At 44.1% G+C, this 27,199-nt stretch overlaps 1 protein-coding gene across 4 annotated transcripts; it reads left to right on the top strand.

Moving 5' to 3' along the window:
• Window positions 1-2,678: 2,678 nt before the first annotated feature.
• Window positions 2,679-18,325, top strand: THBS1 (thrombospondin 1). 4 transcript variants are annotated; one of them, XM_068965554.1, is made up of 22 exons: window positions 2,679-2,800; window positions 3,350-3,445; window positions 3,704-4,263; window positions 5,177-5,252; window positions 5,545-5,744; window positions 5,856-5,978; window positions 7,000-7,093; window positions 8,503-8,676; window positions 8,987-9,163; window positions 9,465-9,638; window positions 9,870-9,997; window positions 10,101-10,253; window positions 10,673-10,891; window positions 11,363-11,470; window positions 12,000-12,159; window positions 12,309-12,427; window positions 14,048-14,282; window positions 14,471-14,698; window positions 14,868-15,139; window positions 15,534-15,631; window positions 15,735-15,874; window positions 16,264-18,325. In XM_068965554.1, the coding sequence occupies exons 2-22, from the start codon at window positions 3,379-3,381 to the stop codon at window positions 16,269-16,271; spliced, it is 3,513 nt and encodes a 1,170-aa protein (XP_068821655.1). In that variant the 5' UTR covers window positions 2,679-2,800; window positions 3,350-3,378; the 3' UTR covers window positions 16,272-18,325. The 4 variants fall into 4 exon arrangements, with proteins under 4 accessions (XP_068821655.1, XP_068821654.1, XP_068821653.1 ...); XM_068965553.1 differs by having other exon boundaries at window positions 8,500-8,676; XM_068965552.1 differs by having other exon boundaries at window positions 5,542-5,744.
• Window positions 18,326-27,199: the final 8,874 nt, after the last annotated feature.

The raw sequence follows: 27,199 nt of genomic DNA, 5'->3' as shown, positions 1-27,199 counted from the left end.
TTTAGATCAATTCCATATCCAATTAGGGGGAACTTATAAAAATAAAATCTTATAGAAAAATGTCATATACTTAACAACTTTATTTTAAATATGTAATCCTCAATGATGACAACTTAGCAAAGCAAGAACCAGATCCTGTCCCTGGAAGGCCCATCGCGTGAGTCCATGTCAGATTATTGGCCTGAAATCCCAGAACTTGCAGGTCGAGGATACACACACACAAGAGGGAAATATCACCCATATTAAAGGTACAGTTTTTCTTTCCCCTTTTCCCATCCTGCTTCTCCAAGAAGTAGTTAGGTTTCTGAAGAATATTTTCGGCACAGGTTGACTAGCAGAAATGTGGGTGCGCTCCTATCAGTGACCCAGCCACCCTTTCCCCTGTGACCCTTCCTTTCTGCCAGAAAAACTGGAGTACCACAGCTTGGGCAAGGCCTCTATGTTGGAGGGCCTCCGTGAGCTTTCTCTGACATGAAAGCTCTTCCCTACTACCGTACAGATCATCTTCCTATTTGCAGGGTATATAACAGGTTGTAGATGTCTTCTTTTGTTGGAAGAAGCCAAGTTCCAAGAAAAGTCCAGAGGAATGCAGGATACATTGTAGGCATTCCTTCAGTTCTGAAAGTGGCCCCCCTGAAGGGTCATTCCAGTAAGCTTCTGCTCTGTCCCTTCAGCTAAGCCTATAGGAGGAGGTGATCTAAAGGGGGCAATGTATCCTGCTTTTGTGCCCCTCTTGTGGCCCCTAAACCCTCCATTCATCTATATAAAACTAACAAGTAGGCCAGAGGAGCAGGGGACCATTAGGCCATCTTCTGAAACTGTTCCTAAGTACCTGGTATTATCAGTAGCAAGTGAAAAAAAAAAAGAAAGAAAAGAAAAGTCACCTTTCAAAGAGCTAACAGGGTGCTAGGAAGGAGAAGGAAGGGGAGGGGCATGTATGGCTGCTGACTCTGGAATTGTCAGATCTGTTTGATGAATCATTACCTATGACTTTCACGACAGGAATCTGATTTGACTAATCATCCAATAGAGGTTTTTATTTCTGTCTCCCAGCATGTGAAATCTGTCAGGTTTAGCAACTACTTAAGCAACAAACAAACAACTGTCTGAAGAACATACTTGTCATCTTCTAGAGGTGTTTGCTGTGTACTGAGTAACTAGTAAACACTCCATCACCCAAATGACCCTTGTCACACAACACTCCCACCCAAGAAAAGTGAAATTGCCAGTTGGATGAATGTTTACACACTTGTGGGTGTTGGGAATCCGGCCAGGTGTGAATGCTAAGGAGGGAAGTGAACCCTAGGGATTCCCCTGGCCGGTGACTGAGATCCTTATTTGGTGAAGCTACTACCTTCGCCCTGGGTCCCAGGGCCAGCCTGATAGTCTGGGATCACAGCAGGGGAAGTGCGGCTGCTGACGTCCCAGCCGAAGAGATGAATGGAATTCCAGGCAGCTGGAGTCATGCTGGCTTGGGACGGTGGCTTGGACACCACACTTCCAATGACAGAAGCATTAAGCAAGCGGCAGCACTCACGGCAGTTGGTGCACCCACAGAAATGTAACCCACACCTCAGTTTCGGGAGCCTAAAAATGAAAAGAACGTTCAGGGAGGAGGGGGCAAGGAAATAAAATGATAGGAAGAAGGTAATTTATTACTCCATGAGTCTATTCTGTGAATAGTTCAAGACCCTGGAGCCAGATGGTGCTGCAAATCCTCCAACCAGGAGTCACGTTAAGCAGCACGAGTGGGCACAAAAAACTGTTTTTCAAGACACAATTTCCAATTTGGCTTTAGAAAAGTGGGTAAGAGTAAGTTTCCTTAACATTCCTGACTAGAAAGAAGCTGTCCGCTCACGTCCCCTTGATCAGAATTCGCACATCGCCCCCAAGCGGCCAGCCGTGGAAGCGCCGCAGCAATTGGGAGATGGCACTTTCCCGGGGACTCGGGCGGCAAGCCCCTGCGGAAAGGCTGCCCCGACGCACGTGGGAAGCCGAGCCCGGTACCCGCACTGCTGGCCAGTGTGACACCCACTCACGTCCATCGGGGGACAGGCGGAGGACAAGCGCGGGGCGAGGGCAGGGGCGCGGCGCTAAGCGGGTTCCGTGGTCCCCACCCCACCTGGATGGATGGACGAGGGTCAACAAGTACCCAAGAGGGAACTCCAACTACTGATTCCCTCTTGGTCCCATTTACCCCGTTGGGCTTATTTTTTTCTGTACAAATGGGTTCGCTCCCCAAGTGTCCACCCTTCAGCCGTCGCGCAGGCATTCAAGGGGACGAGTTTGCCTGAAAGCCTCTCTAAGGGTCTTGGGCTGGGTGGCTAGGGCCCTGTCGGCTCGGGATGCGCGCACAGGGTTTGGGCAGCTCGGCGCCAGAGCCGAAGTGCTGAGCCCGTGAGCGCCAAGGCCGCGTGGGCGGGCACCTATTTTTCCGAGAAGTTCCAGTGCTCCTAGGCGCCGACCCCCGCCGCCCCCCTTCCACCTTCTAGCTGGAAAGTTGTGCGCCAGGCAGCGGGGGGCGGAGAGAGGAACCCAGACTGGGCCCCCTCCCGCTTCCTGCCCCGCGGCCTCCCATTGGTCAGAGGAAACCCCAGGAATGTGAGCGCCCCTTTAAAAGCGCGCGGCTCCTCCGCTTCACCAGCCACTGCACTCGGGCCGGCCGCTGAGAGCCCACCCTGGCGAGCTCTCCCAGCCGCAGCCTCCGAATCCACGGCCTCCACCCCGCGCCTCTCCAGTTCTCTATCCCGTCGCTGCGCCCTTGTTGCTGGCCCCGGCCGCTACATTCGCGTCCGCACAGGTAGGACTCCCGGGCGGCCGCCGAGGACGAGTGCTGCCCTGGCCAGCCACCTGGAGCTCCCAGGCTTCAGCGCCTCCGGAACCCCGGATCTAATAACTTTCTGCCTTCCCCGTACTGTCGCTCCCAGCCTCTGGGGACTCTTGTGGAAGGGCGCCAGAGCCATCCTCTCCAGCCTTGGGGTTCACAGACTAACCCACCAGAACACCCCAAAATTTTCTTTTCCCCAAGTCCTATCAGTCCTCTAGAAAAGGACTGTGCCTCCCTGCGCCCCTAAACTGCATCTCCTGGTCTAGTGTTTACCCTTAACTTCTGAAGGAAAAACCCCTCTCCAGTGGTTGGTGTTGCCCCCACCACCTCTTTAAAGCGGTAATCTCCCCTCAACTCTTTCTTCCTGATGCTCTCTCCAAAGTAAATACGGTTGCCCCTCCTTCCAGCAAATGTGGGCCCCAAAGGGGATCCCCAGGGGCCCCAGCCCCAAGGCCAGCCAGGTTTTGCCCACACTCCCTGCTTGGCAGCCTCTGACCCTGGGCTCTGTGCTCCTTGCTGCAGGCTCCTTGCTGGGCACAAATAGCTCCACCATGGGGCTGGCCTGGGGACTCGGTGTCCTGCTCCTGGTGCATGCCTGCGGCTCCAACCGCATTCCAGGTGAGTCTGTATAATACCTTGTGTGGGGGGGAGGGAAGAGGAGGAGGTCGGGTTACCCCAGGTGCACTTCCCTCCCTGTGTACTCCTCTCTCAGCTGCTTCTCCCCTGAGCCCTGACCAAACCTCAGGCTGCCGGTTTCCTCTGACTGCCCTTTATTTAGCTCTTCCAGTGGCTGTCAAGAGCTTTCATTCCAGCCCTCTGCCTCACCCCCTCCCCCAACTCAGGGCGCTCACCATGTGTCCTGCTCTTGTCTAACAGAGTCTGGGGGAGACAACAGTGTGTTTGACATCTTTGAACTCACCGGAGCTGCCCGCAAGGGCTCTGGGCGCCGACTGGTGAAGGGTCCTGACCCTTCTAGCCCAGCTTTCCGCATCGAGGATGCCAACCTGATCCCCCCTGTGCCTGACAAGAAGTTCCAAGACCTAGTGGATGCTGTGCGGGCGGAGAAAGGTTTCCTCCTCCTGGCCTCCCTGAGGCAAATGAAGAAGACCCGAGGTACCCTGCTGGCTGTGGAGCGGAAAGACCACTCTGGCCAGGTCTTCAGCGTGGTCTCCAATGGCAAAGCGGGCACCCTGGACCTGAGCCTGACCGTGCAGGGCAAGCAGCACGTGGTGTCGGTAGAGGAAGCACTCCTGGCGACTGGCCAGTGGAAGAGCATCACCCTGTTTGTGCAGGAGGACAGGGCCCAGCTATACATCGACTGTGAGAAGATGGAGAATGCGGAGCTGGATGTCCCCATCCAGAGCATCTTCACCAGGGACCTGGCCAGCATTGCCAGACTCCGCATTGCCAAAGGAGGCGTCAATGACAATTTCCAGGTGAGGCCGCTTTGATTCCTGATCCACGGGGTCAACTGCTAGGCAGCTTATGACCAGGAGAGGCAGGGGTTCCAGTATAGGAAATACTGCCTGTGCACTAAAGCAGTGGTTCTCACACGGTAGGGAGCATCAGAGTCACCTGGAGAGCTTCCTAAAATGTATACCGCTACATCCCACCCCTAGAGTTTTGGATTCAGTAGGTCTGGGATGGGACCTGATAATTTACATCTCTAAACAGTTCCAAGATGAGGTTGGTGCTGGTGTTCTAGGGATCCGACACTGAAAACCTCTAAAGGAAGCAAGAAATAGTTTCCCTGTAACTGCCTGTTCAAACCTTAAATACTCTTTATGCTCTTCTCAAGAAAATAATTTCAAATGCATTGCACCAATTATAATATTGCTTGAAGTGGATACTTTTTATGAGCAGGATAAATACCACTTGGCTATTTGCTTCCTCATGGGGATGTAACCGATCCCAAAGAAAAGATTAAAATAGTGGCTATTTGCTGCTATAGTGTCTTCCTTGCTTAAAGCTCTAGATCTTTGGGTCTGTGGCTTTGAAACGCCCACATTTAACTGACACTGGAGAGTGTCATTGTATCATCCGGTCTCAATATCAGATTCCATTTCCTGTATCCCCAAGTAGGCCGATAACTGAATTCTTTGTAAAAGACCGCAGACTTGGCAGAAGATACAATTAAGATTTTTGAAGCTATTTTGCAATTCCCGTGAATTTGGCAATTCACCAACAGTTATTTGGTGTGTTATTTTGACACGGTGATCTTGAAAGGGAGTTCTTTTCAAATTTTAGAACATCTGTTGTGTGCTCCTTCTAGCATAAACAGTCCCCCCTCCCACTGACCCCCCGGCCCCTACCAACACTCTACAAACGGTGTGTATCCTCTGCTCACAGGGGGTGCTGCAGAATGTAAGGTTTGTCTTTGGAACCGCACCAGAAGACATCCTCAGGAACCAAGGCTGCTCCAGCTGTGAGTGTCCCTCTGTTTTTAGGGCATATGGGAAAGTGAGGGCATTCCACCCAAAATAAGCTGAGAAGCTTCAGCAATGGTGATTGTGCATAAATTACCCCAGGTAACATAGTTACCTTTATACAAAGGTGACCTCAAACAGTTTTCCACACTCAACAGTCCCCTCCTTTTGCATCCCTCACCCAAAATGAACTGTCTGTTACAGTTTGGATGCCTAGGGGCTGGCTGGTGGGAACACCTACTTGAAGATATTCTCCTACTTTCCTCACTGTGTTCCTTTGTTCCTTAGCAGCTACCAGTGTCTTTCTCACCCTTGACAACAACGTGGTGAATGGGTCCAGCCCTGCCATCCGCACCGACTACATCGGCCACAAGACAAAGGACCTGCAAGCCATTTGTGGCATCTCATGTGACGAGCTGTCCAGCATGGTCCTGGAGCTCAGGGGTCTACGCACCATTGTGACCACGCTGCAGGACAGTATCCGCAAAGTGGTCAGTAGCCTCCACCCACCGCCTGTTAGCAGGAGCCCCTGCATGTGATGGTGATGATGCTGAGGGACTGAAAGTGAGGCTCGATGCTAATAACCTTTCTCCCCCTTTTAGACCGAAGAGAACAAAGAGCTGGCCAATGAGCTGAGGAGGCCCCCACTCTGCTACCACAATGGAGTCCAGTACAGGACTGGTGACGAGTGGACGGTGGACAGCTGCACTGAGTGTCGCTGCCAGGTAAGGCTCTCGACGGACTGAAACATGAATGGATGGCACATACTCTGAAGAAAGAGCCAGATGGCTGCGGAGGCTCTTTTCATGTTCCATGGCTGGATACCCAAGTGTTGTCTTTTTCTTAAGATGCAGTTATAACATCTATAAAATCATTTAAATGCTCAGAGTTTTTCAAAGGCTTAATTATACCCCAGGCTAAGAATAATATCTAAAAGAGTATATCTATTTAAATATCTCAGTAACTTACCTGCTTTAGTTCAAGAGCTAAGTGTTGAATATCAGGTAAGGAAAAGCAAGTTGGAACTTCCCCCCCCGCCACAACCTGATTCATATTCGGCTATGGCATGGAGATTCTTTAATACAGTACTGATTGCTATTCAAATCACTTAGCCCAACATCGTTAGAACTATCCACTTACCTCAGATGGTACTGCCTGCAGTGTATGTGTCCTTCTGGCTCACCCCCTACCCAACGCCAGGGGCAGAGGGGTTTGGGGGGTGTTGCTGGCTCATTGAGCAAAGTCAAGCTTAAATACAAATCATGGATTGCAGGATTTGGGAGCCACCTTTACTAAACTCCCATTTTTGTCCAGTATTATATAAAGCCATATTTATATATGAGAAAGTAAGATGCTCATTGATCTTCTTTTCCCCATAAAGATGTAATTTAAAATTTTTAAAGTCCTGGCTGAGTTTCAGGAGTTTGATTTTAGATACAGAGTAACAGATCTGACTCATGATATTAGGTGGTTCCAACTGCATAAATTCATGTTGTTCTGTGCATGAAGTGACTAAGTGGCAATTGAGAAGAATTCTAGAGGGATGGAGTGACAAGTAAGCAGCCCTTGAACTGTCTCTACAGTACTGGTGGCTGCCAAAAGACAGGCAGAGCTTCTATTAAAATCATTCCACTAGAGCATTTATAGCCCAGACAACATTTCAGCTTGTAATTGAAATGGTTCAGTATGTAAGCTTCTGCTTGCAATATGCTTAGTACCCATTTCTCCTTCACTGTTGCCCTGCAGAACTCAGTTACCATCTGCAAAAAAGTGTCCTGTCCCATCATGCCCTGCTCCAACGCCACAGTTCCCGATGGAGAATGCTGCCCACGGTGCTGGCGTAAGTTCCTAAGATTGTTGGCCATGCTTCAGTGACTGGATTGATTGTACATAATGCTGGAATACCAGTCCCATCTCTGTCACATGTTTTCATTCAGTTTCTTGCTACAGCATCTGGTTAGCTGATGGCTTGTCTGCTGTATACAGCCAAAAAAATGCCATTATGACTAAACTTAATTACCCCCCTGGATTGTGGTGTAGACAATAACCTTAATAGAGTATGATTCTGTGCTTTGAGAAAAGATGAGATGAATTGGTAGCAGCAGTAGCTTTAAGTTAACTGGATTTAGAATCTGACCTTATGGCCTAGAGTCAGTAAAAATCTGCTCACTGGAGAAATTGATGGACTTAACTGGGCCTGAAAGTTCTACCCATTTTATCTACAGGCATAGGAGACCTAAGAAAAAATAGTAGTTTGAGTCTCAGGGCTCTGTAAGAAATTGTATTGTTTCATGGTACCCAGTCCCTGGGTTTTGCTGCCAGTATAATTAACCACTTTGCTGAGACACTGTAGTAAGTACAAGTTATAAAGATGATTTATCACAACTAAGATGCATAAAACAGGAAAGTAGCACTCCCCCTTCACATCCATGCCCCCCACACTCCCCGTTTCCTACACACACGGATCACAGCTCAGAAGAACCAGTTCCCTTTAGAGATGTCAGTGACATTGAAACTGTCATAATCATTTGTACATTGCTTTCTGTTCAGCATTCACTTCAGATGTGGGTTAAAGGGAACAAGGCTAGCTAGGGACTAGCAGAGTGCTGAATTTTGAGTCAGGGATTACTAGGAAAACTTTGAACTGATGGCAAGAGAAAACAAAGTTCTCTATCTCCTGTCAGATACAGGACGTGATTGTAGTCAGGGCGCCTGGGCAGATGGTAAACAAACACACTTCCCTCTTATGAAAATATGTGCAGAAAAGGCCCCAAATGCTAGGATGAGAGGAGCAACCCGCTGACTGACCTCATGACTGATCCAGGGCCAGAGCCAACAGCGGCTCCGCTGCCTTCAGATTCATCTGCCAAACATGTGGGTCTCTGACTCTCCTGAAAGTCAGAAGTGATTCCTATAAGTTGCCTAAAACCCAAGTATTCTTGGAAGCCTGGGGCTGGAAATGCCTACCAAGACATCTTAAGTCAAAAAAGGGAAACTCATTTAAAATGCAGACTTGGAAGAAGGGGGCGAGGATGACTAGAAACATATGTGGGGGAAAGGTTCAGCTATACCGACCCAGGCAAAGCATGCAATCACCCCAAAGCTGTGCACAGAATGACCGCTTGGCCATTGGCCTAACAAATATATTGCTTTTCACTCTCTGGCATGGGAAGAAAGTCCAGAGCAGAGCAGCCCAAAGAATAGCTTGTTTTCATGATAACACACTAAATGCACCCGTTTGCTCAGCAGCCAGCGACTCTGCAGACGATGGCTGGTCCCCGTGGTCTGAGTGGACCTCTTGCTCTGTGACCTGTGGCAATGGAATCCAGCAGCGTGGCCGCTCCTGCGACAGCCTCAACAACAGATGCGAGGGCTCCTCTGTGCAGACGCGGACCTGCCACATCCAGGAGTGTGACAAGAGATGTAAGTGTTAGGCCACTTGGGGATGTGGAGACCTGACTTGTCCTTGTTGTCACCAACAGCAACTTCAGAGCACAGAGGTTGAGGGCACAGGTTCTAGGCTCTGATCTAATCCCAGTTCTCTGCCTTATCTGTGCACCCTTGAGCACAGCTTATCCTCTCTGAGGCTCTTATCTGTAAATTGGGGGTAAAAATAGTTTAAAGATGTTTAGTTTGGCGAGTTTGAAGATTTGGTTTAGAGGATGCATTTAAAGTGTTAATGTAGAGCTTGGCTTGTGGGAAGCACCATATAACCATCATGTTTGTCCTTTAGTTAAACAGGATGGAGGCTGGAGCCACTGGTCCCCGTGGTCATCTTGTTCCGTAACATGTGGAGATGGTGTGATCACAAGGATCCGGCTCTGCAATTCCCCCAGCCCCCAGATGAATGGGAAGCCATGTGAGGGCAAAGCCCGGGAGACCAAAGCCTGCCAGAAAGACGCCTGCCCCAGTAAGTGCATGCATCACCTGGCATGATGCTGGCAGCTCCACCCCGCTAGCTGCCTGGCATCCGTGGGTCATGGATGGGGGAAGATTGCTTCCTAGAGAAACAAACAGAAGCACAGCCCTGCAGGGCACAGCAGCTTCTTCTAACGACAAATAGAACCATTTCAGACTCGCCCTCTTCCCAGACATCCTTACCATGTGTCAGGGTCATGGAGGTTTCTTGAACACACTCAGGAGAGTCTCCTGTGAAGGTAAAGTGTTTGGAAATTGGTCTTAGCTTTGGCCTGTGGTTCATTTTCTTACAGTCAATGGAGGCTGGGGCCCCTGGTCGCCATGGGACATCTGTTCCGTCACCTGTGGAGGAGGGGCACAGAAACGTAGCCGGCTCTGCAACAACCCCACGCCCCAGTTTGGAGGCAAGGACTGCATTGGTGATGTAACAGAAACCCAGATCTGCAACAAGCAGGACTGTCCCATTGGTAAGCCACACACCCCAGGCAGCCCAGGACAAAACCACCTAATGGCACACTCAGCTTTCATGGGGGTTCAGTTTCGATGGTCCTGAGTGGTTTGATTAAAATGCCAGATGGACAGCATAATCTCAAAAGTTAGTAGTTACACAGACCTTACAATATTACACCCCCATTTAAGTGACCAGGATGGCAGTAACAGCAGCTGAGACCCACGTTTGCCTGTCACTCCTATTTCAGATGGATGCCTGTCCAATCCCTGCTTTGCTGGTGTCCAGTGTACCAGCTACCCTGATGGCAGCTGGAAGTGTGGTGCTTGTCCCCCAGGCTATAGTGGAGACGGCGTCAAGTGCAAAGATGTTGATGAGGTGAGGAGCTGGGAGCTACCAGACCTAGGAAAGCATCTCATCTGCCTTGGTCATTTCTTGTGGCAGTGTTCTCTAAACATGAACAAACCTGTTTCCTCCACAGTGCAAAGAAGTTCCTGATGCCTGCTTCAACCACAATGGAGAGCACAGGTGTGAGAACACAGACCCCGGCTACAACTGCCTGCCCTGCCCACCACGCTTCACTGGCTCGCAGCCCTTCGGCCGGGGCGTGGAACATGCCACCGCCAACAAACAGGTAGAGCAAGAGGGGACTAGTAGATGGAAGTGAGGGGGGGTGTCCTTGCCTGAGCTAGCCATCAAAGCGGGGAATGTCCTCTCACACCCTTCAAGGAAAATGGGGGAGGGGTGAGTGTCAATCTAGCTTTTAGAAACAGGACTAGAAAATGAATTGTTCATCCAGCAGAGAAAATTGGTCCATCACATTTAACCATGCTGCTCTGGAGTGAGTTGTGAGTGAATGGACTTGTAAGTGCCAGGGTGATGTGCAAGTTCAAGGAAAACACACATCAAGCCATGTCAGCCTAACCTGGCATCAACATTCCCAGGGCAGGACGGGGAGGACTCATACTCTTCCCATGGATCTCTGTCCAGAGGCAGTAGGGAGCTGGGGACCCTCCAAGGCTCTGCCTTAACGTCAGAATGTTGTACCCGCAGGTATGCAAGCCCCGAAACCCCTGCACGGACGGGACACATGACTGCAACAAGAACGCCAAGTGCAACTACCTGGGCCACTACAGCGACCCCATGTACCGCTGCGAGTGCAAGCCTGGCTACGCCGGCAACGGCATCATCTGCGGGGAGGACACAGACCTGGACGGCTGGCCCAACGAGGACCTGCTGTGCGTGGCCAATGCAACTTACCACTGCAGAAAGGTAGCCCCGCCCTCACCTGCCTCCAGAAACGCTTATCAAGGGGATGAGCTGAGGAATTGCTTAAACTTGGGGAATGGAACTGAAAGATCAAATCATCTGAAGGCAGAGGAACACTAATTCTTATTAAATCACTTGGTGCCAAGAACATGAATGGGGCAAGCCCTTTGGGCAGTTGTGTCCCACAGTCGATTATGTTGTCCAAAAAAAGTTCACTTCTCTACCAGATGCCAGCAGAGCATGACCTGTGTTCCCAGTATATATAAAGTTTAGAGCATTTATACAAAGTATTTGTGTGTGTGTGTGTGTGTGTGTGTATCCTCCAAGCAAACTTTTTTGTCTTCCCATTGAAAATACCTGCTGTCACAGAGTAGCATTCAGTTCTGTCTGCAGTGTTTTTTCAATGCACTCTCTAGTGCATGAGCTGAGCAAAATGCTTGCAGACTGCAGCTGCAACGTGTCTTCTCTTTCCAGGATAACTGCCCCAACCTTCCCAACTCAGGGCAGGAAGACTATGACAAGGATGGAATCGGCGATGCCTGTGATGATGACGATGACAATGATAAGATTCCAGATGACAGGGTAAAATTGTTTTCCATTCCTCTTTCAGCTTTTGTATTCAGCAACAGCCTGTAACCCTTAAGATTCAACAAAATTACTGATATCTAGTCATCAGAAATTATTCATTGTGATCCTGTAGTTTTCAGATATACATGTTGCCAAGAGAATTTTTAAATGAGGGTTTTGTTTTTCCTCACAGCCTGCCTTTCCCCTAGTTGGAGCAAAAAGTTACAATGTGTGAACAAATGACACTTTGCTCCCCATATTGGTTTCAAATGTCTTCTCTAGGTCACAGTAAGGTTATCTCTGCTTGCACTGAGAGTGGAGATGTTGAGTTTCTATTTACATCTCACTGACTCATAACCAACAGAAATTCATTTTTCATTCATTATGTCCTGGCTTTTAACTTTTGCAGTGGTCATTTTACAGGGGACTTAGTATATCCACCAATGGATTGCTGCAGATTTTCAGTTTTATATATATTATGCATGTGATTTGAGGCTAGTTTCGTGGACCAAGTTGTACAATGCTCCGCTTCTTCTCTTGGCAGGACAACTGTCCATTCCATTACAACCCAGCCCAGTACGACTATGACAGAGATGACGTGGGAGACCGCTGTGACAACTGCCCCTACAACCACAACCCAGACCAGGCTGACACAGATAACAATGGGGAAGGAGACGCCTGCGCAGCTGACATTGATGGGGACGGTAAGGCACTCCCTGATCCAGCCAGCCCATGGGCAGCTGTGACGGCATTCAACTCTCAGCCTTGAACAGCGCTGGCTGTTAGTGTGCAGTCTGATTGAAACAGCTGAGGCTGAAGATTCCAGCTCTTATCTTTCCCGTGTTCTCTGCAGGTATCCTCAATGAACGGGACAACTGCCAGTATGTCTACAATGTGGACCAGAAAGACACTGACATGGATGGGGTTGGTGATCAGTGTGACAACTGCCCCCTGGAACACAATCCAGACCAGGTAGGTAGATTCCTTTCAGAATCTTTCAGGAAACTGTTAGCATATCCCTTGCTAAGCCTCTTTAAAAAACAGAAGAGTTTAAGTTCAAACACTTTCATTAACATGGCTATCAGTGATCTCATAGCCAATTACAGCATTTTCATGTGAAGTTTGCCTGACCTAAGCTCTTTGAAGAGTTCCACAGGTCTTTAGCATGACAGTCTTATAACTTCAATCTTATCCTCTACAAGAAGCCCACATGATTTGCTCAGTGGAATCTACCATTGTTAAGATAAATTATACAATCAGAAATCTGTGACTGACAACTGTACAGGAATATTAATCATGTTTGAAACTAAGAGATGGAAGAAAATATCCCTAAGCAAGATACACAGCCATTTTCATGGCTCATGATATAATCTGACCGCAGGAAAACCAAACTAAAAATATTTCCCCAAACTGGAGAAATCCCTGTTTCTTTGTCATTCTTCAAGTGTTTTGGCATTGCAAACATAATTCTGTACCGGTGCTAGGGAGTGCTGCAAACAGACATAGCCAGAACAAGTTCCATGTCTGGAGGTGTTTCTTTTCTAGTGTAATCACTCATCATCATTTTCTCGATGTGAAACTTAAGGCTTTTTTTTTTCCCTAAAAGCAATTATTCTGGAAATTTAGAAACCACCTTTTTATAAATGCAAATATTTTTAAAAGATTCAAGAAATGATAAATCCAGCTAATTTCTGGAGACATCCAGAAACTCTCCTAATATTTGCTCTTATGACTTTCTCTAAAACAAAAAGCACCAGGATGAATAGCTTTGGAGAAATAGGGGAAAGCATGAATGATTTGGGATAGCATTCTTGATCAAATGGCATTGAGGGTCATCTGTTTTGAATTTGAGTCTTACTGTAAATTAAACCTCAGTGCCATTTAACCTCCCTGGATAAGGTGTTGGTTCTTCAGATAATAATAAAGTTTATAACAATTAATGAATCATGTAAAAATCTTAATAGCAAAGAGCATAAATACTGGCAAGCAAAATTGCAATTTGTATATAAATAATCTGTAAGCATTCTGTAAGAATTCTGTACTGAATACTTTAAAAAAGGTACTCAGAGAAATATGGTTTTGAAAAAAATTAGAATTTTGAGTTTACCTGAGCCAACACTGGACAGTCTTTTAGATGGGTAAAACCAAATACCTAAAAGAGAAGAAAATGATTTATCCCACCATACGGTTACCCAGTAGGTATGAAAAGCAGTGCCATGTTGCCATGATTTAATGACCTGGAGCAGAAGTTGACATGTCAACAATTTCCTAATTGAAAATTTGAATAGAACATAAATTGTACCCAGAGCATTCAATTCATCATTAAGATATAAGTAGTTAATATGGCATTCTATCCTTAGTGATGAAATGATGCTTTCTATTTAATTTTATTTAGAATGTTTTCTATTTTAAAAGAACTTTCAAATATCCCTTTAAAAACTGTCTAATACAAACAAGGATCAAGAATAAAACACTTAAGACCAGTGAGGCTTCGCATCTATATTAACAAATCCGACCAGACACTGGAGCATCTCCGTAAGCTTTCTTTAGCATCAGTAATTCACGTTCCAGCTTACCCTCTGCCTCTTTCAGCTTGACTCTGACTCGGACCGCATTGGAGACACCTGTGACAACAATCAGGATATTGATGAAGACGGCCACCAGAACAACCTGGACAACTGTCCCTACGTGCCCAATGCCAACCAGGCCGACCACGACAAGGATGGCAAAGGCGACGCCTGCGATCACGATGATGACAACGATGGCATTCCTGATGACCGGGACAACTGCAGGCTGGTGCCCAATCCTGACCAGAAGGACTCTGATGGTGAGTCACTGGAGCCACTTTTAAAGCGAGTGACTGAAACCATGGCTGTCCAGATTGCAGGAAAAAAAAAAAAGCTGAATACATTTGAGGATGAAAAGACTAAATATTAACTTTGACAAGACAGTGAATTTTTGGCACCAGTAATGGTATTTTGGAATTTCACTGAACTCTTGCCTTTTTGCCTTTAGGTGATGGTCGAGGTGATGCTTGCAAAGATGATTTTGACCAGGACAAGGTGCCAGACATTGATGACATCTGTCCCGAAAATGTTGATATCAGTGAGACTGATTTCCGCCGATTCCAGATGATTCCTCTAGATCCCAAAGGGACATCCCAGAATGACCCTAACTGGGTTGTACGCCATCAGGGTAAAGAACTCGTCCAGACTGTCAACTGTGACCCCGGACTTGCTGTAGGTGAGTAAGAGAGTTCTTCAAACGAAAGGCCAGTGTGTACAGGGGAAAGAAGCCAGTGTAAAAGCAGGCAGTTGCACGTGTCCCCGTGAGTGCTAAAAAAGGCTGGGAATGTGACAGAGAACCTCCGGAAGGCTGCAGGTTTTAACCTGGGCGTGGCCTCCTCTTCCAGGTTATGACGAATTTAATGCTGTGGACTTCAGCGGGACCTTCTTCATCAACACCGAGAGGGATGACGACTATGCCGGCTTTGTGTTTGGCTACCAGTCCAGCAGCCGCTTCTATGTTGTGATGTGGAAGCAAGTCACTCAATCCTATTGGGACACCAACCCCACAAGGGCTCAGGGATACTCTGGACTTTCTGTGAAGGTTGTGAACTCCACCACGGGGCCTGGCGAGCACCTGCGGAATGCCCTGTGGCACACAGGAAACACCCCTGGCCAGGTGAGAACAACGCCCTGCAGGAGGGGAAGGGATGCTGTGTTTGGCCCAGCCTCCCACCAGGGAGTCTTAGACATCAAGTTCCCGGCATCACCAACTGTAGCATTAAGCTCTGCATTGTAAAAACCATCTGAGAGGGTAGCTCACTTGAGATCAAAAGGCTAAAGCTGTTTGTTTTAGCCTCTTCAAACAAACAAAAATGTCAGTGTCCCTTCTCTTTGCTGATATGCACATTCAAGGTTACATAACCAATAAAGCCCTTGGGAAAAAAATCCTACATTGCAGCCCTCTAATTTAGGTCAACTCAGTACCTTTTCAAGTACCATTCCATTTCATGGAATCTAACATAAATCTCATAATTAAGCTGTTTCAACCTTTGCTTTTGCTTTTCCTCCAGGTGCGCACACTGTGGCATGACCCTCGTCACATTGGCTGGAAAGATTTCACTGCCTACAGATGGCGTCTGAGCCACAGGCCAAAGACAGGTTTCATCAGGTAAGATTGCCCTGATTAAATATCCCTTAAGTCATACTGACAGGCAGGGAGGAGAGGACCAAAAGTAAGGGTGGCACTAATGTGATGTCCTTCTTTCCCACAGAGTGGTGATGTATGAAGGGAAGAAAATCATGGCTGACTCAGGACCCATCTATGACAAAACCTATGCTGGTGGTAGGCTAGGCTTGTTCGTCTTCTCTCAAGAAATGGTGTTCTTCTCCGACCTGAAATATGAATGCAGAGGTAGGAGCAAAATGACAGTGAATATATAGGTGAAATCCCTAGTTCCGACCAGTACCAAGAATGTCAGTCATGCAAGAGGCTGATTTAAAGGCTATGTAAGACACAGGGTTATTTCTATCTTGCTATTGAAGACACAATGATAAAAATGAAATAATGAAAGCCTTAGAAAGCAGAGCATAAGTTCTGGAAGGTTATGCTATATCAAACACCTAGCAACAGTGTTCAAACACATTAATGGGTAATTTTATAAACTACCAATCTTAAAATATACTTTTGCCATTATAAAAGGAGAGCTGTGCCAAGGTTGTTAATGTATTAGTGGATATTAAGATGACAGTGCCTCAGTGAATTAGTTTATGTATTTATGTGTTTATATATTTATTTCACAGATTCCTAATCATCAAACTGTTGATCAAAAGACTGATCATAACCAATGCTGGTATTGCACCTTCTGGAACCATGGGCTTGAGAAAACCCCCAGGATCGCTCCTCGCTGCCTGCCTTTGCTCTCTGCTTGCATGAGTGTGGACTCCTAGAACATGTGACTTGCCTCAAGAAAATGCAATTTTCCAAATCAGACCTTGCATTCAGCCTCTGACTGAGAAGTATCTTCCAAGGAGACAAACAATGACTTTGGTTGGCTTTTGCGAAAGCAAAAGCATCCACATGCTTTGGTTGGAAGGTGCCTGTCCCCCTCTGCTTTTGTCAGAGCAGAATGCGACTGTGAGGCCAGCTCTGAGCAGTGGACTCCGAAGTGTTTTCAGGCATGTGAGAGAAGGAAGGAGTCACTAGAATTAACAAACAAAACCAGCCCTGACCTACTCCCTCTGGAATGGGGGGGGCGGGGGGCCAAAGCCCAAAGGGGAGGACGCATACCCAAGAGACGATTGTATGAAGAAAATATGGAGGAACTGTTACATTTTTGGTACTAAATCATTTTCAGGGGATTGAAAGACTATTGCTGGATTTCATGATGCTGACCAGTGTTAGCTGATTAACCCACATAAATAGGCACTTAAACAGGAGCAGGGAAGGAAGGAAAAGACTGGCTTCTGGACTTCCTCCCAGATTTCCACCCCTTAACACATCACCTGTAGTGACCAGAATAGGGAGTCGGAGTTAAACCATCACAAGCCAGTGCTGGCTGCCGCAGCTTGGTTCTATTGAAATTGTCAGTTGTATTCCAGATGTAGCTTCTGCAGATGTAGCAGGAAAATAAGAAAACCCACCATCTCAGTGAGCACCAGGCTGTCTCCCAAGGGACGGCAGCCCGTGCTTGTATTTTTATGGTTAGAAAGGCACAAAATTATCAACTAAGACATTCCTTTTCTTCTTTTTTCCTGAATATCATGGAGTTTTCCAGTTGTCTCTTTTGGACTGTAGTTTTTGGTGTTTTAAACAAACACTTTACAATGTAAACTATTTATTTTTTACTTATTCTGGGGGATCTGTCTGAAAGACTATTCATGGAACAGGAAGAAGCGTAAGGACTATCCATATCATCTTTGCTACAAGTCATTATGACTGTAAGATTGTAAATACAGATTATTTATTAACTCTGTTCTACCTGGAATCTAGGTTTCATATGGAAAGTGTCTGAGAGCAGGTAGTTGAGATTGATCAGCAAATCTTTCACAGGAATGGCACAAGGAAACCAGCATAGCAAGCTGCTCTTCACTTTGTGCTTAGACTGCATGATTTGGAATTCCTTTTTCCTTTTTTTTTCCCCAAGTGGAATTACTTGGTTGTCCATTTGCAAGTGTTTTTAGTTTGCAAAGAAAGCCAAGAGGCCATTAATACTGTCTTATCCCATCCCTTGTGCCTATTTCCAGGGAGATGAAAAACATCTACATTTATTATTTTTGCCTTTTTCCAAAAGAAAAAAATGACAAAGGTGAAACTTGTATACAAATATTACCTCATTTGTTGTGTGACTGAGTAAAGAATTTTGGGATCAAACAGAAAGAGTTTAAGTGTCTAACAAACTTAAAGCTACTGTAGTACCTAAAAAAAAAAAAATCAATGTTGTACATAGTATAAAAATTCTTTGCAGAAAAGTATTCCCAGTAAGGAAATAGCATTGAAATGTTAAATACGTTTTCTGAAAGTTGTTTTTTTCTATCATCTTGTATACCGTTGCTTTATTTTTATAAATTATTTTCTCATTGCCTTTGGAATAGATATCTCAGATTGTGTAGATATGCTATTTAAATAATTTATCAGGAAATACTGCCTGTAGAGTTAGTATTTCTATTTTTATAAAATGTTTGCACACTGAATTGAACAATTGTTCGTTTTTTGTTTTGTTGATTTGTTTTTTGCTTGTTACCCTCCTCCCTGTTTTTACTATTTGCCAATACTTTTCTAGGAATGTGCTTTTTTGTACACATTTTTAGCCATTTTACATTCTAAAGCAGTGTAAGTTGTATATTACTGTTTCTTATGTACAAGGAACAACAATAAATCATATGGAAATTTATATTTATACTTACTGTATCCATGTTTATTTGTTTTCTGGCCTTATGTTATGAGGTATGGGTAAACTGTATCCTTAAACAATAGAGCATACACAAAAAGAAATCACAGTAATAGTAACGTTCACAGTTCCTATACAATTTAGGAAGACTGAATTGCTTAGATGACATTTTTGCTGGATTTGTGGAATAAAAGAACAAAACAAATTAGCCTGTCATACTAAAAACAAGCAATGAGAAATGACCACCCCCATAAGATGTGGGACTCAAAAGGACACAAGTTTATATTTTACTAATGTCACTAAATGTCATTTATCGAATCCTTTTCAAAGCCCAGTTCTGTTCCTGAAAACAAAAAGGAAAACAGGAGTGAAGCACGTACTCACAGCTTCATCTTCTGACCCATGAATGAGGACACCAGGCTGTGAAGAAACTTTAGAAACAGTGAAGGACGAACTGTCCTTGAAAAGCTGGGTCAAATGCTATAGATACCACATTTTGGAGAGTGACTATGCCTTTGGTCAGAAAGATGACTTAAGAGGGGAGAATTGGGAATAAATCCTAATAAATCCTAATATATATGTACATATATATTAGGAATAAATCCTAATATGTATATATACATATATATATATACACACACACACATATAAAATGTCAATAAGCAGAACCTGAGTTTCAGGTGCGCTAACCATGAATGTAGAATACCGTCCAATTTTTAGCTGTAAAAAGAACTTTTAAAAATATTAGAATAAAAATTTTTATGAATAAAGATCTCACTTTGATGTCCATTAAACAAAAAGGACAGGCTGAGTGAGACAGAATGTTTTTTCCCCTTATTGACTTTTCTCTCTCATTCTAGAAACATATATAAGTATAAATTGCATAGTCATATATAATTATAAAATGCCAAATCACTTTATGGTATCTAGGTGAAGAATCAGGAACTGGAAGGTGTTGGTTATAAACTCTGGAAAACTGATTTGAAAGAAATATTCTTTGAAACATGACATCATTCATTCTCAGAGCAGCTCAGAACATGAAGTCTTGGGAGAGAATTCTAATTCACTTTTAAGTAACAGAACAAAAGTAACTGATAGTATCAGGATGGGACAGAAGAAACTGGGACCTGGAGCTTTCTTACCAGGAATGCTCCATATGCACTCCAAGACTGACCTTCGAATCAGGTTGTACTGAAATAAAGGACTTGTTAAAAATTAAAACTACGCCATCAGGGTGATAGCTCTCTCCTTCTATAGGAGTTTATTGTCATGCATTTCAGAGTTGGATTGAAGGGCAATAAACTCTAGGTCCTATGGGAATTTAAAATAAAGCTGGTGCCAGTAGTTTTCTTGAGGAGTCATAAGTAAAAAAACCCTCAAATTTTAAGATCCCAAATTTATTCCCAAAATAAGTTAGCTCTTGCTCTTTCATACTTTTTCTCTACCTTTTCTGGGGGCAAACACTCAGGTCTAGAGGGAAACTTAAAAACACTGCTTTTTAAAGAACATTTTCTTTCTTATCAAGGTAATCTTTCATTTAATTTGGAGCCTTCATATTGAGTATATTATACAAATTCAGCTTGCCAGTTCTTTGTTAGAGGTAGGTACCTTCAGTTTACATGTTATGGAAGGGTCTCATTCCTTTCAAGGGTAAAATTAATTACTTAATCATTCTGCTTTCCTACCCTCTGTTAAACTTTTGTAACATAAAGGTCCACTATGCCCCAAATGCCATTTGGAGAAATATACTATAAAGCCATAAACTATCTCCTCGCCATCTATCTCCCTCTCCTCTTCTCTCCCTCCCTCTCCCTCTCTCTTTCTCTCTCACACACACACACATACATATCAATCAAACACCAGAAGCACATGGGTTTGGAAAAGACATAAAAGGTTCTCATAAATTCAGGTTACTGACTTGTAACTAACAAACCCTCCCTCTTTAAATAGTAATACAGCTTTTTAAAAACCAGCTGATCTTTATTTGCTGAATTCTAAAAGGGAAACTCTGAAAGAAGATAATAAACTAAATGTCATATATGAAATAATTCAGTCAAACTTCTGCTTATGAAAAGTACCACTACTAATAAGATAGTAAGGATAGCCTAACATTGTTTTGTTGGGAAAATTCATTTCTCTTCACAGCAAGCTATACTTACTTAACAGGCATAGAGAGAAGGAAAGAAGGGAAATCAGGGCAAAACTACAAGTCATGGTCAACAAACCTGTGTAAACCCCAATAATGTAGTAATGTGTAATATTAAATACAAAACAATCATAAAACTTCAATTAGTTTTACCATAGCACACATACATAAAATGTTGGTTTCTATAATGCAATAAAAAACAATCTTCCTGGGAATTTCAATGAGGAAAAACCAGTGAGCAATTTACCACAACAAGTTTCAAAAAATATCAAAAAAATATGATCCAGAAAGAGAGAATCTAAACATTAAAATCATCATTTGAGGAATGGCCTCTATAATGCATTCACTGAATTAAAAATTTGGAAAAAATGTGGTTTAACTTAATTTACCAACTCTCTTAAAAGCACAACCCAGCAAGTCACTGCTTAAGATTCTTTACATTCTTCTGTCACATCTTCAGTCTCCTGTTCATCTGCACATTAAAAAAGAATAACCAAATTTGTCAGATATCTGTGCATAATTAAGAAAAATTATCAGCCTATGTTTTTTAAACATTAAATCCTTTTACACATAAGATAAGCTACATTCTTATTTAATATTTATCATACAATCATCACTCTGCAACAAATATTAAATTTATTTCAATATTTATTGAATATTAAAATCAATATTCAAAATATCCAAAATCACTGCAGACAGTGACTGCAGTCATGAAATTAAAAGACACTTGCCCATTGAAAGAAAAGCTATGACCAACCTAGACAGCATATTAAAAAGCAGAGACATTACTTTGCCAACAAAGGTCCATCTAGTCAAAGCTATAGTTTTTCCAGTAGTCATGTGTGGATGTGAGAGCTGGACCATAAAGAAGGCTGAGTGCCAATGAATTGATGCTTTTGAACTGTGGTGCTGGAGAAGACTCTTGAGAGTCCCTTGGACAGCAAGGAGATCAAATCAGCCAATCCTAAAGGAGATCAGCCCTGACTATTCATTGGAAGGACTGATGCTGAAGCTGAAGCTCTTTGGCCTCCTGGTGCGAAGAGCTAACTCACTGGAAAAGACCCTGATGTTAGGAAAGACTGAAGGCAGGAGAAGGGAACAACAGAGGACGAGATGGTTGGATGGCATCACTGACTCAAAGAACATGATGGACCAGGAAGCCTGGTGTGCTGCAGTCCATGGGGTCGCAAAGAGTCAGACACGATTGAGCGACTGAACTGAACTGCACAGTCACCACAAGCTGTACATAAAATTTACAAGAAAAAGTGAAACATAAGAGGCTTGCCTTCATTGAGCTTACAGCTATGGGATAGTTTTTTGGGTTTTGAACGAAAATGGTTATGAATTTGGAGACATAAATCAAAATCATTATTATCATTATTATTTGCTTTGTACTAAGATTCCAGGAAGCTGAGTGAACAAAAAGTAAATGTGACAGTTACGATAGATAAGAACTGATCGCCTTTCATTTCTTCAATGTTAGAAGCAAATGGTGACACTAACCGAAGTGGAATGTAAATATTCTTCCAATCTTAGCAAGAAGCCTTTCATATAAGGCAGAATTGACAATCGCACCAAATAAAAGAGAATCAGGAGAAACTGGGACCCTCAAACACTGCAGGTGGGACTGTAAATGAGGCAGCTGACTTGGGGAACATCTGACAGTTTCTCGAAAGGTTACCATAGACCCAGCCATCCTCCTCCTGGGCATGTCCCCTAGAGAAATGAAAACATGTGGGAGCTCAATCCCTCAGTCACGTCTGACTCTTTGTGACCCCATGGACTATAACCCGCCAGGTTCCTCTGTCCACGGGATTTTTCAAGCAAGAATACTAGAGTGGGTTGCCATTTCCTCCTCCAGGGGATCTTCCTGACCCAGGGATTGAACCTACAACCTCCTGCATCTCCTGCACTGCAGGCAGACTTTTTTTTTTTTTAACTGATGGCTGAGCCATCACAGAAGCCCCAAATGGAAATATATATCTACCCAAAAACCTGCACACCAAGATTAATAGCAGAATTACAAATAACAGCCAAAAAGTAGAAACAACTCAAATGTCCATCAGCTAATGAATGGATAAGGAAAATGTGGTAAATTCACACAAAAGAATATTATTCAATAATAAAAGAGTAAAGTACTGATACAAGCCACAACATGAATGAATCCTGAAAACATTATAATAAGTAAGGGGTCAGACACAAAAGACCATATATTATATGATCCCATTTATATCAAGTGTCCAGACTAGGCAAATCCATAGAGTCATAAAGTAGGTTAGTGATCACCTAGGGCTGGGGGTTGGGGTAAACGGGCAGTGACTGTGAGTGGGTACAGTATTTTTCTCTAGGATAAGGAAAATATTGTAAAATTGATAGTGGTGATGAATGCAAAATTCTGTGAACATTCTAAAACCCACTGAATTGTATGGTATTGTTGAAAGGTTACCCCAGAAAGGTTATATCCACATGCTAATCCCTGATGCTAAAGCTGAAACTCCAGTACTTTGGCCACCTTATGCGAAGAGTTGACTCATTGGAAAAGACTCTGATGCTGGGAGGGATTGGGGGCAGGAGGAGAAGGGGACAACAGAGGATGAGATGGCTGGATGGCATCACCGACTCGATGGACGTGAGTCTGAGTGAACTCCAGGAGTTGGTGATGGACAGGGAGGCCTGGCGTGCTGTGATTCATGGGGTCGCAAAGAGTCGGACATGACTGAGCGACTGAACTGAACTGAACTGAACTGAATCCCTGATACCTATGGAAGTCATCTCACTTGGGAAAAGCATCTTAGAGATATAATTAAGGATCCTGAGACAAGAGCATCCTGGATTATACAGGTGGGACCTACATTAATGAATAAATGTCCTTATAAGAGACAAGCAGAGGGAGATTTGAGACACGTGCAGAGAGAGAATGTGAAGACAGAGTCAGAGACTGGATGATATGGCCACAAAGCAAAGAAGCCAAAGAATGTCAACAGCCGGAGAAAGTGGAAGAAGCAAGGAAGCATCCTTCCATAGAGCCTCTAGGCAGAGTGTGGCCTTGCTGACATCTTGACTGCAGACTTTGGCCTCCAGAACTATGAGACGATAAATTTTTGTTGTGATCATGTGTTGTGGCAACTGTAGGAAACTAACACAGGTGTTTAGAGTAGATGTTGATAAAGCGGTTACTCTAAAAATCAATCTAATATTTAACAACAAATGATTTGGAGTTTCAGAGTACAATGGAAAATGTAGTGGCATTGTCAATGCATGGAGAAGAAATACTAGCATGGAGAGGAAGGTGGGATGTATGAGAAGTGCACCTCAGTATCTCACATGTGAAATGAGGAATGGTAAGACCTCGGCACCACATCTTCATAAGTGCTAGTCCTTCTATCTGGAGTGCGCTCCTCCTCACCCCCCCAGTAAGTGACCACTCATCCTCAGAAGCTCAATTCAAATGCCACCTCCCCATCTCTCCAATCGTTCGTCATTCCCTCTAGTGTTGACAAATACTTTGTCCAGAAGTTCTTATACTTGGCCCCATATGCTGAGATTGTCTGCTTAAGTGCCTGCCTTCGTCAATATCCTATGAAATAATTCAGAGCAGTGATCATGCCTTACTCACCTGATAACCTAGGAAGAGCATCCTTAATGAATGAACACAATGGAACCCTGGAGCAATGGTTTTTAGTCATAACTAAACAACAGACTCACCCAGACTCCATTCTCAGAAACTGGCTTTAAAAAACACAGATGCCCAGAGCCAACCCCTAGAAATTGATTTAATTCTGGAATAGAAACAAGGTATTAACCTGTTGTTAAATATCACCTGATGATTCTAATGTGCAGAGATAAGAAGCATTGTCTAAGGGATGGACTCAGTATAGCTTTACATGCCAGGCAGACCTGAGGCAGATGCCAAAGAGAGAGAGATCTGAAAATCAAAAGTACACAAAGTACAGATGATCCCATACCAGCTAGGTATGTCTCCAAATAAAATACTAGCCATGAAAAAGTAGTAGAGAGCTAAAGAGTAGGACTAGCTTGCCCTCAAGGAGAAGGCAATGGCAGGCCACTCCAGTACTCTTGCCTGGAAAATCCCATGGACGGAGAAGCCTGGTAGGCTGCAGTCCATGGGGTCACTAAGAGTCGGACACGACTGAGCGACTTCACTTTCACTTTTCACTTTCATGCATTGGAGAAGGAAATGGCAACCCACTCCGGTGTTCTTGCCTGGAGAATCCCAGGGACAACACAGCCTGGTGGGCTGCCGTCTATGGGGTCGCACAGAGTCGGACACGACTGAAGCAACTTAGCAGCAGCAGCACACTTCAGTGTGCAGACAGCTACTGGAGGGCATCTTGTTAAAACACAGAGTCTAATACAGTAGGTCTGGGACTCTGCAGCTCTAACAAGCTCCCAAGGGATGCCAATACTGCTGGTTCATAAAGCTACTCTACAGTCATGATCTTCAGTAACTCTTTCATGTTTTCATTTTATTCAATTTGAATGACGCAGTGGAATCAGAAGTTCCCAATACTTGACAAAGTGATAAGTTCATTACAATTAAATATCAAAACTCTCCAACATGCCATTGTTCACTTTATACTACTAAATTAACCAGTAGAGAAAGTGTTATTTTATGGTAGAGAAAATAATCAGGGGAAAATATTTCTATGAAGTCTACCCCAAGAAGAATGGAATTAGGGAACTATAGTCAAAAATAATATATGTGTATATATATAAATGAATCACCTTGCTATGCACCTGAAACACTGTAAATCAACTATACTTCAACAAAATATATATTAAGAAAAAAAAGAAAATTAGTTGAGAGTAACTTGAAAAAATAAAATCACCAAATATAAGTTTACTATATACTAAGCTGGTTTTAGAAAAGGCAGAGGAACCAGAGATCAAATTGCCAACATCTGCTGGATCATCAAAAAAGCAAGAGAATTCCAGAAAAACATCTATTTCTGCTTTATTCACTATGCCAAAGCCTTTGACTGTGTGGATCACAATAAACTATGGAAAATTCTGAAAGAGATGGGAATACCAGACCACCTGACCTGCCTCTTGAGAAACCTATATGCAGGTCAGGAAGCAACAGTTAGAACTGGACATGGAACAACACACTGGTTCCAAATAGGAAAAGGAGTACGTCAAGGCTGTATATTGTCACCCTGCTTATTTAACTTCTATGCAGAGTACATCATGAGAAACTCTGGGCTGGGAGAAGCACAAGCTGGAATCAAGATTGCTGGGAGAAATATCAATCACCTCAGATATGCAGATGACACCACCCTTATGGCAGAAAGTGAAGAGGAACTAAAAAGCCTCTTGATGAAAGTGAAGGAGGAGAGCAAAAAAGTTGGCTTAAAGCTCAACATTCAGAAAACGAAGATCATGGCATCTGGTCCCATCACTTCATGGGAAATAGATTGGGAGACAGTGGAAACAGTGTCAGACTTTATTTTTGGGGGGCTCCAAAATCACTGCAGATGGTGATTGCAGCCAGGAAATTAAAAGACGCTTACTCCTTGGAAGGAAAGTTATGACCAACCTAGACTGCATATTAAAAAGCAGAGACATTACTTTGCCCACAAAGGTTCATCTAGTCAAAGCTATCGTTTTTCCAGTGGTCATGTATGGACGAGAGAGTTGGACTATAAAGAAAGCTGAGTGCCAAAGAATTGATGCTTTTGAACTGTGGTATTGGAGAAGACTCCTGAGCGTCACTTGGACTTCAAGGAGATCCAACCAGTCCATCCTAAATGAAATCAGTCCTGAACATTCACTGGAAGGACTGATGCTGAAGCTGAAACTCCAATACTTTGACCACCTGATGCGAAGAATTGACTCATTGGAAAAGACCCTGATGTTGGGAAAGATTGAAGGCAGAAGGAGAAGGGGATGACAGAGGATGAGATGGTTGGACGGCATCATTGACTCAATGGGCATGAGTTTGAATAAACTCCAGGAGTTGGTGATGGACAGGGAGGCCTGGCGTGCTGTAGTCCATGGGGTCACAAAGAGTTGGACACGACTGAGTGAGTGAACTGAACTGAACTGAGAACTTGTTCTGAGGACCCTAATAGGATAATGTAATTAGTTTTCTTATATATAAACTGAATGCCGTATTTCTCAAATATGCATAGCAAAATCTTGTGACTTGCATTAATTTGACAGATTGAGCACTCCACACCAGGGAGCCTGATTTTAATAAGTCTGGCTAGGGCCTTGGACATTATAACATGGGATGGATATCATATGGCCCCAAAGGGTCAAGCACATGAAGTAGAGAGGGCCAGATGGGGCCACATTTTCCAGCAGAGTGCATGCTCCTAAGGGAAATATCTACTATTCAGCTCTCCTCCCCAAGTGTAAGACCTGCTGATTTGCCAGAAAAGTCAGAAATCTAGGCTTTTATGAGAAATCTGATGAAATGTTAAGTACTATGTAGGCCAGCCAAGTCCAATCACTGCACTAATCATTTTATGTGAGTTTTCTCATTTGATTCTTATTACATTCCTAGAGGATAAGTACTAAAGCCATATTATCTTATAGATAAGGGAACCAAGGTAGAGAGGAGAGAGAGATTAAGTAATTTGCACAAGATCATCTGCTAAAAGTCAAGCAAAGATTCAAACGGAGGTCTGTCTCACTCATAGCCCACAGTCCTAACCCCTAAACCAATCATGCTGGTGGG

Source organism: Capricornis sumatraensis, chromosome 2 (assembly GCF_032405125.1).
Source record: "Capricornis sumatraensis isolate serow.1 chromosome 2, serow.2, whole genome shotgun sequence".
Lineage (NCBI taxonomy): Eukaryota > Metazoa > Chordata > Mammalia > Artiodactyla > Bovidae > Capricornis > Capricornis sumatraensis.
The sequence above is the reverse complement of the archived record's forward strand: the minus strand, read 5'-3'. Positions and strand labels throughout refer to the sequence as shown.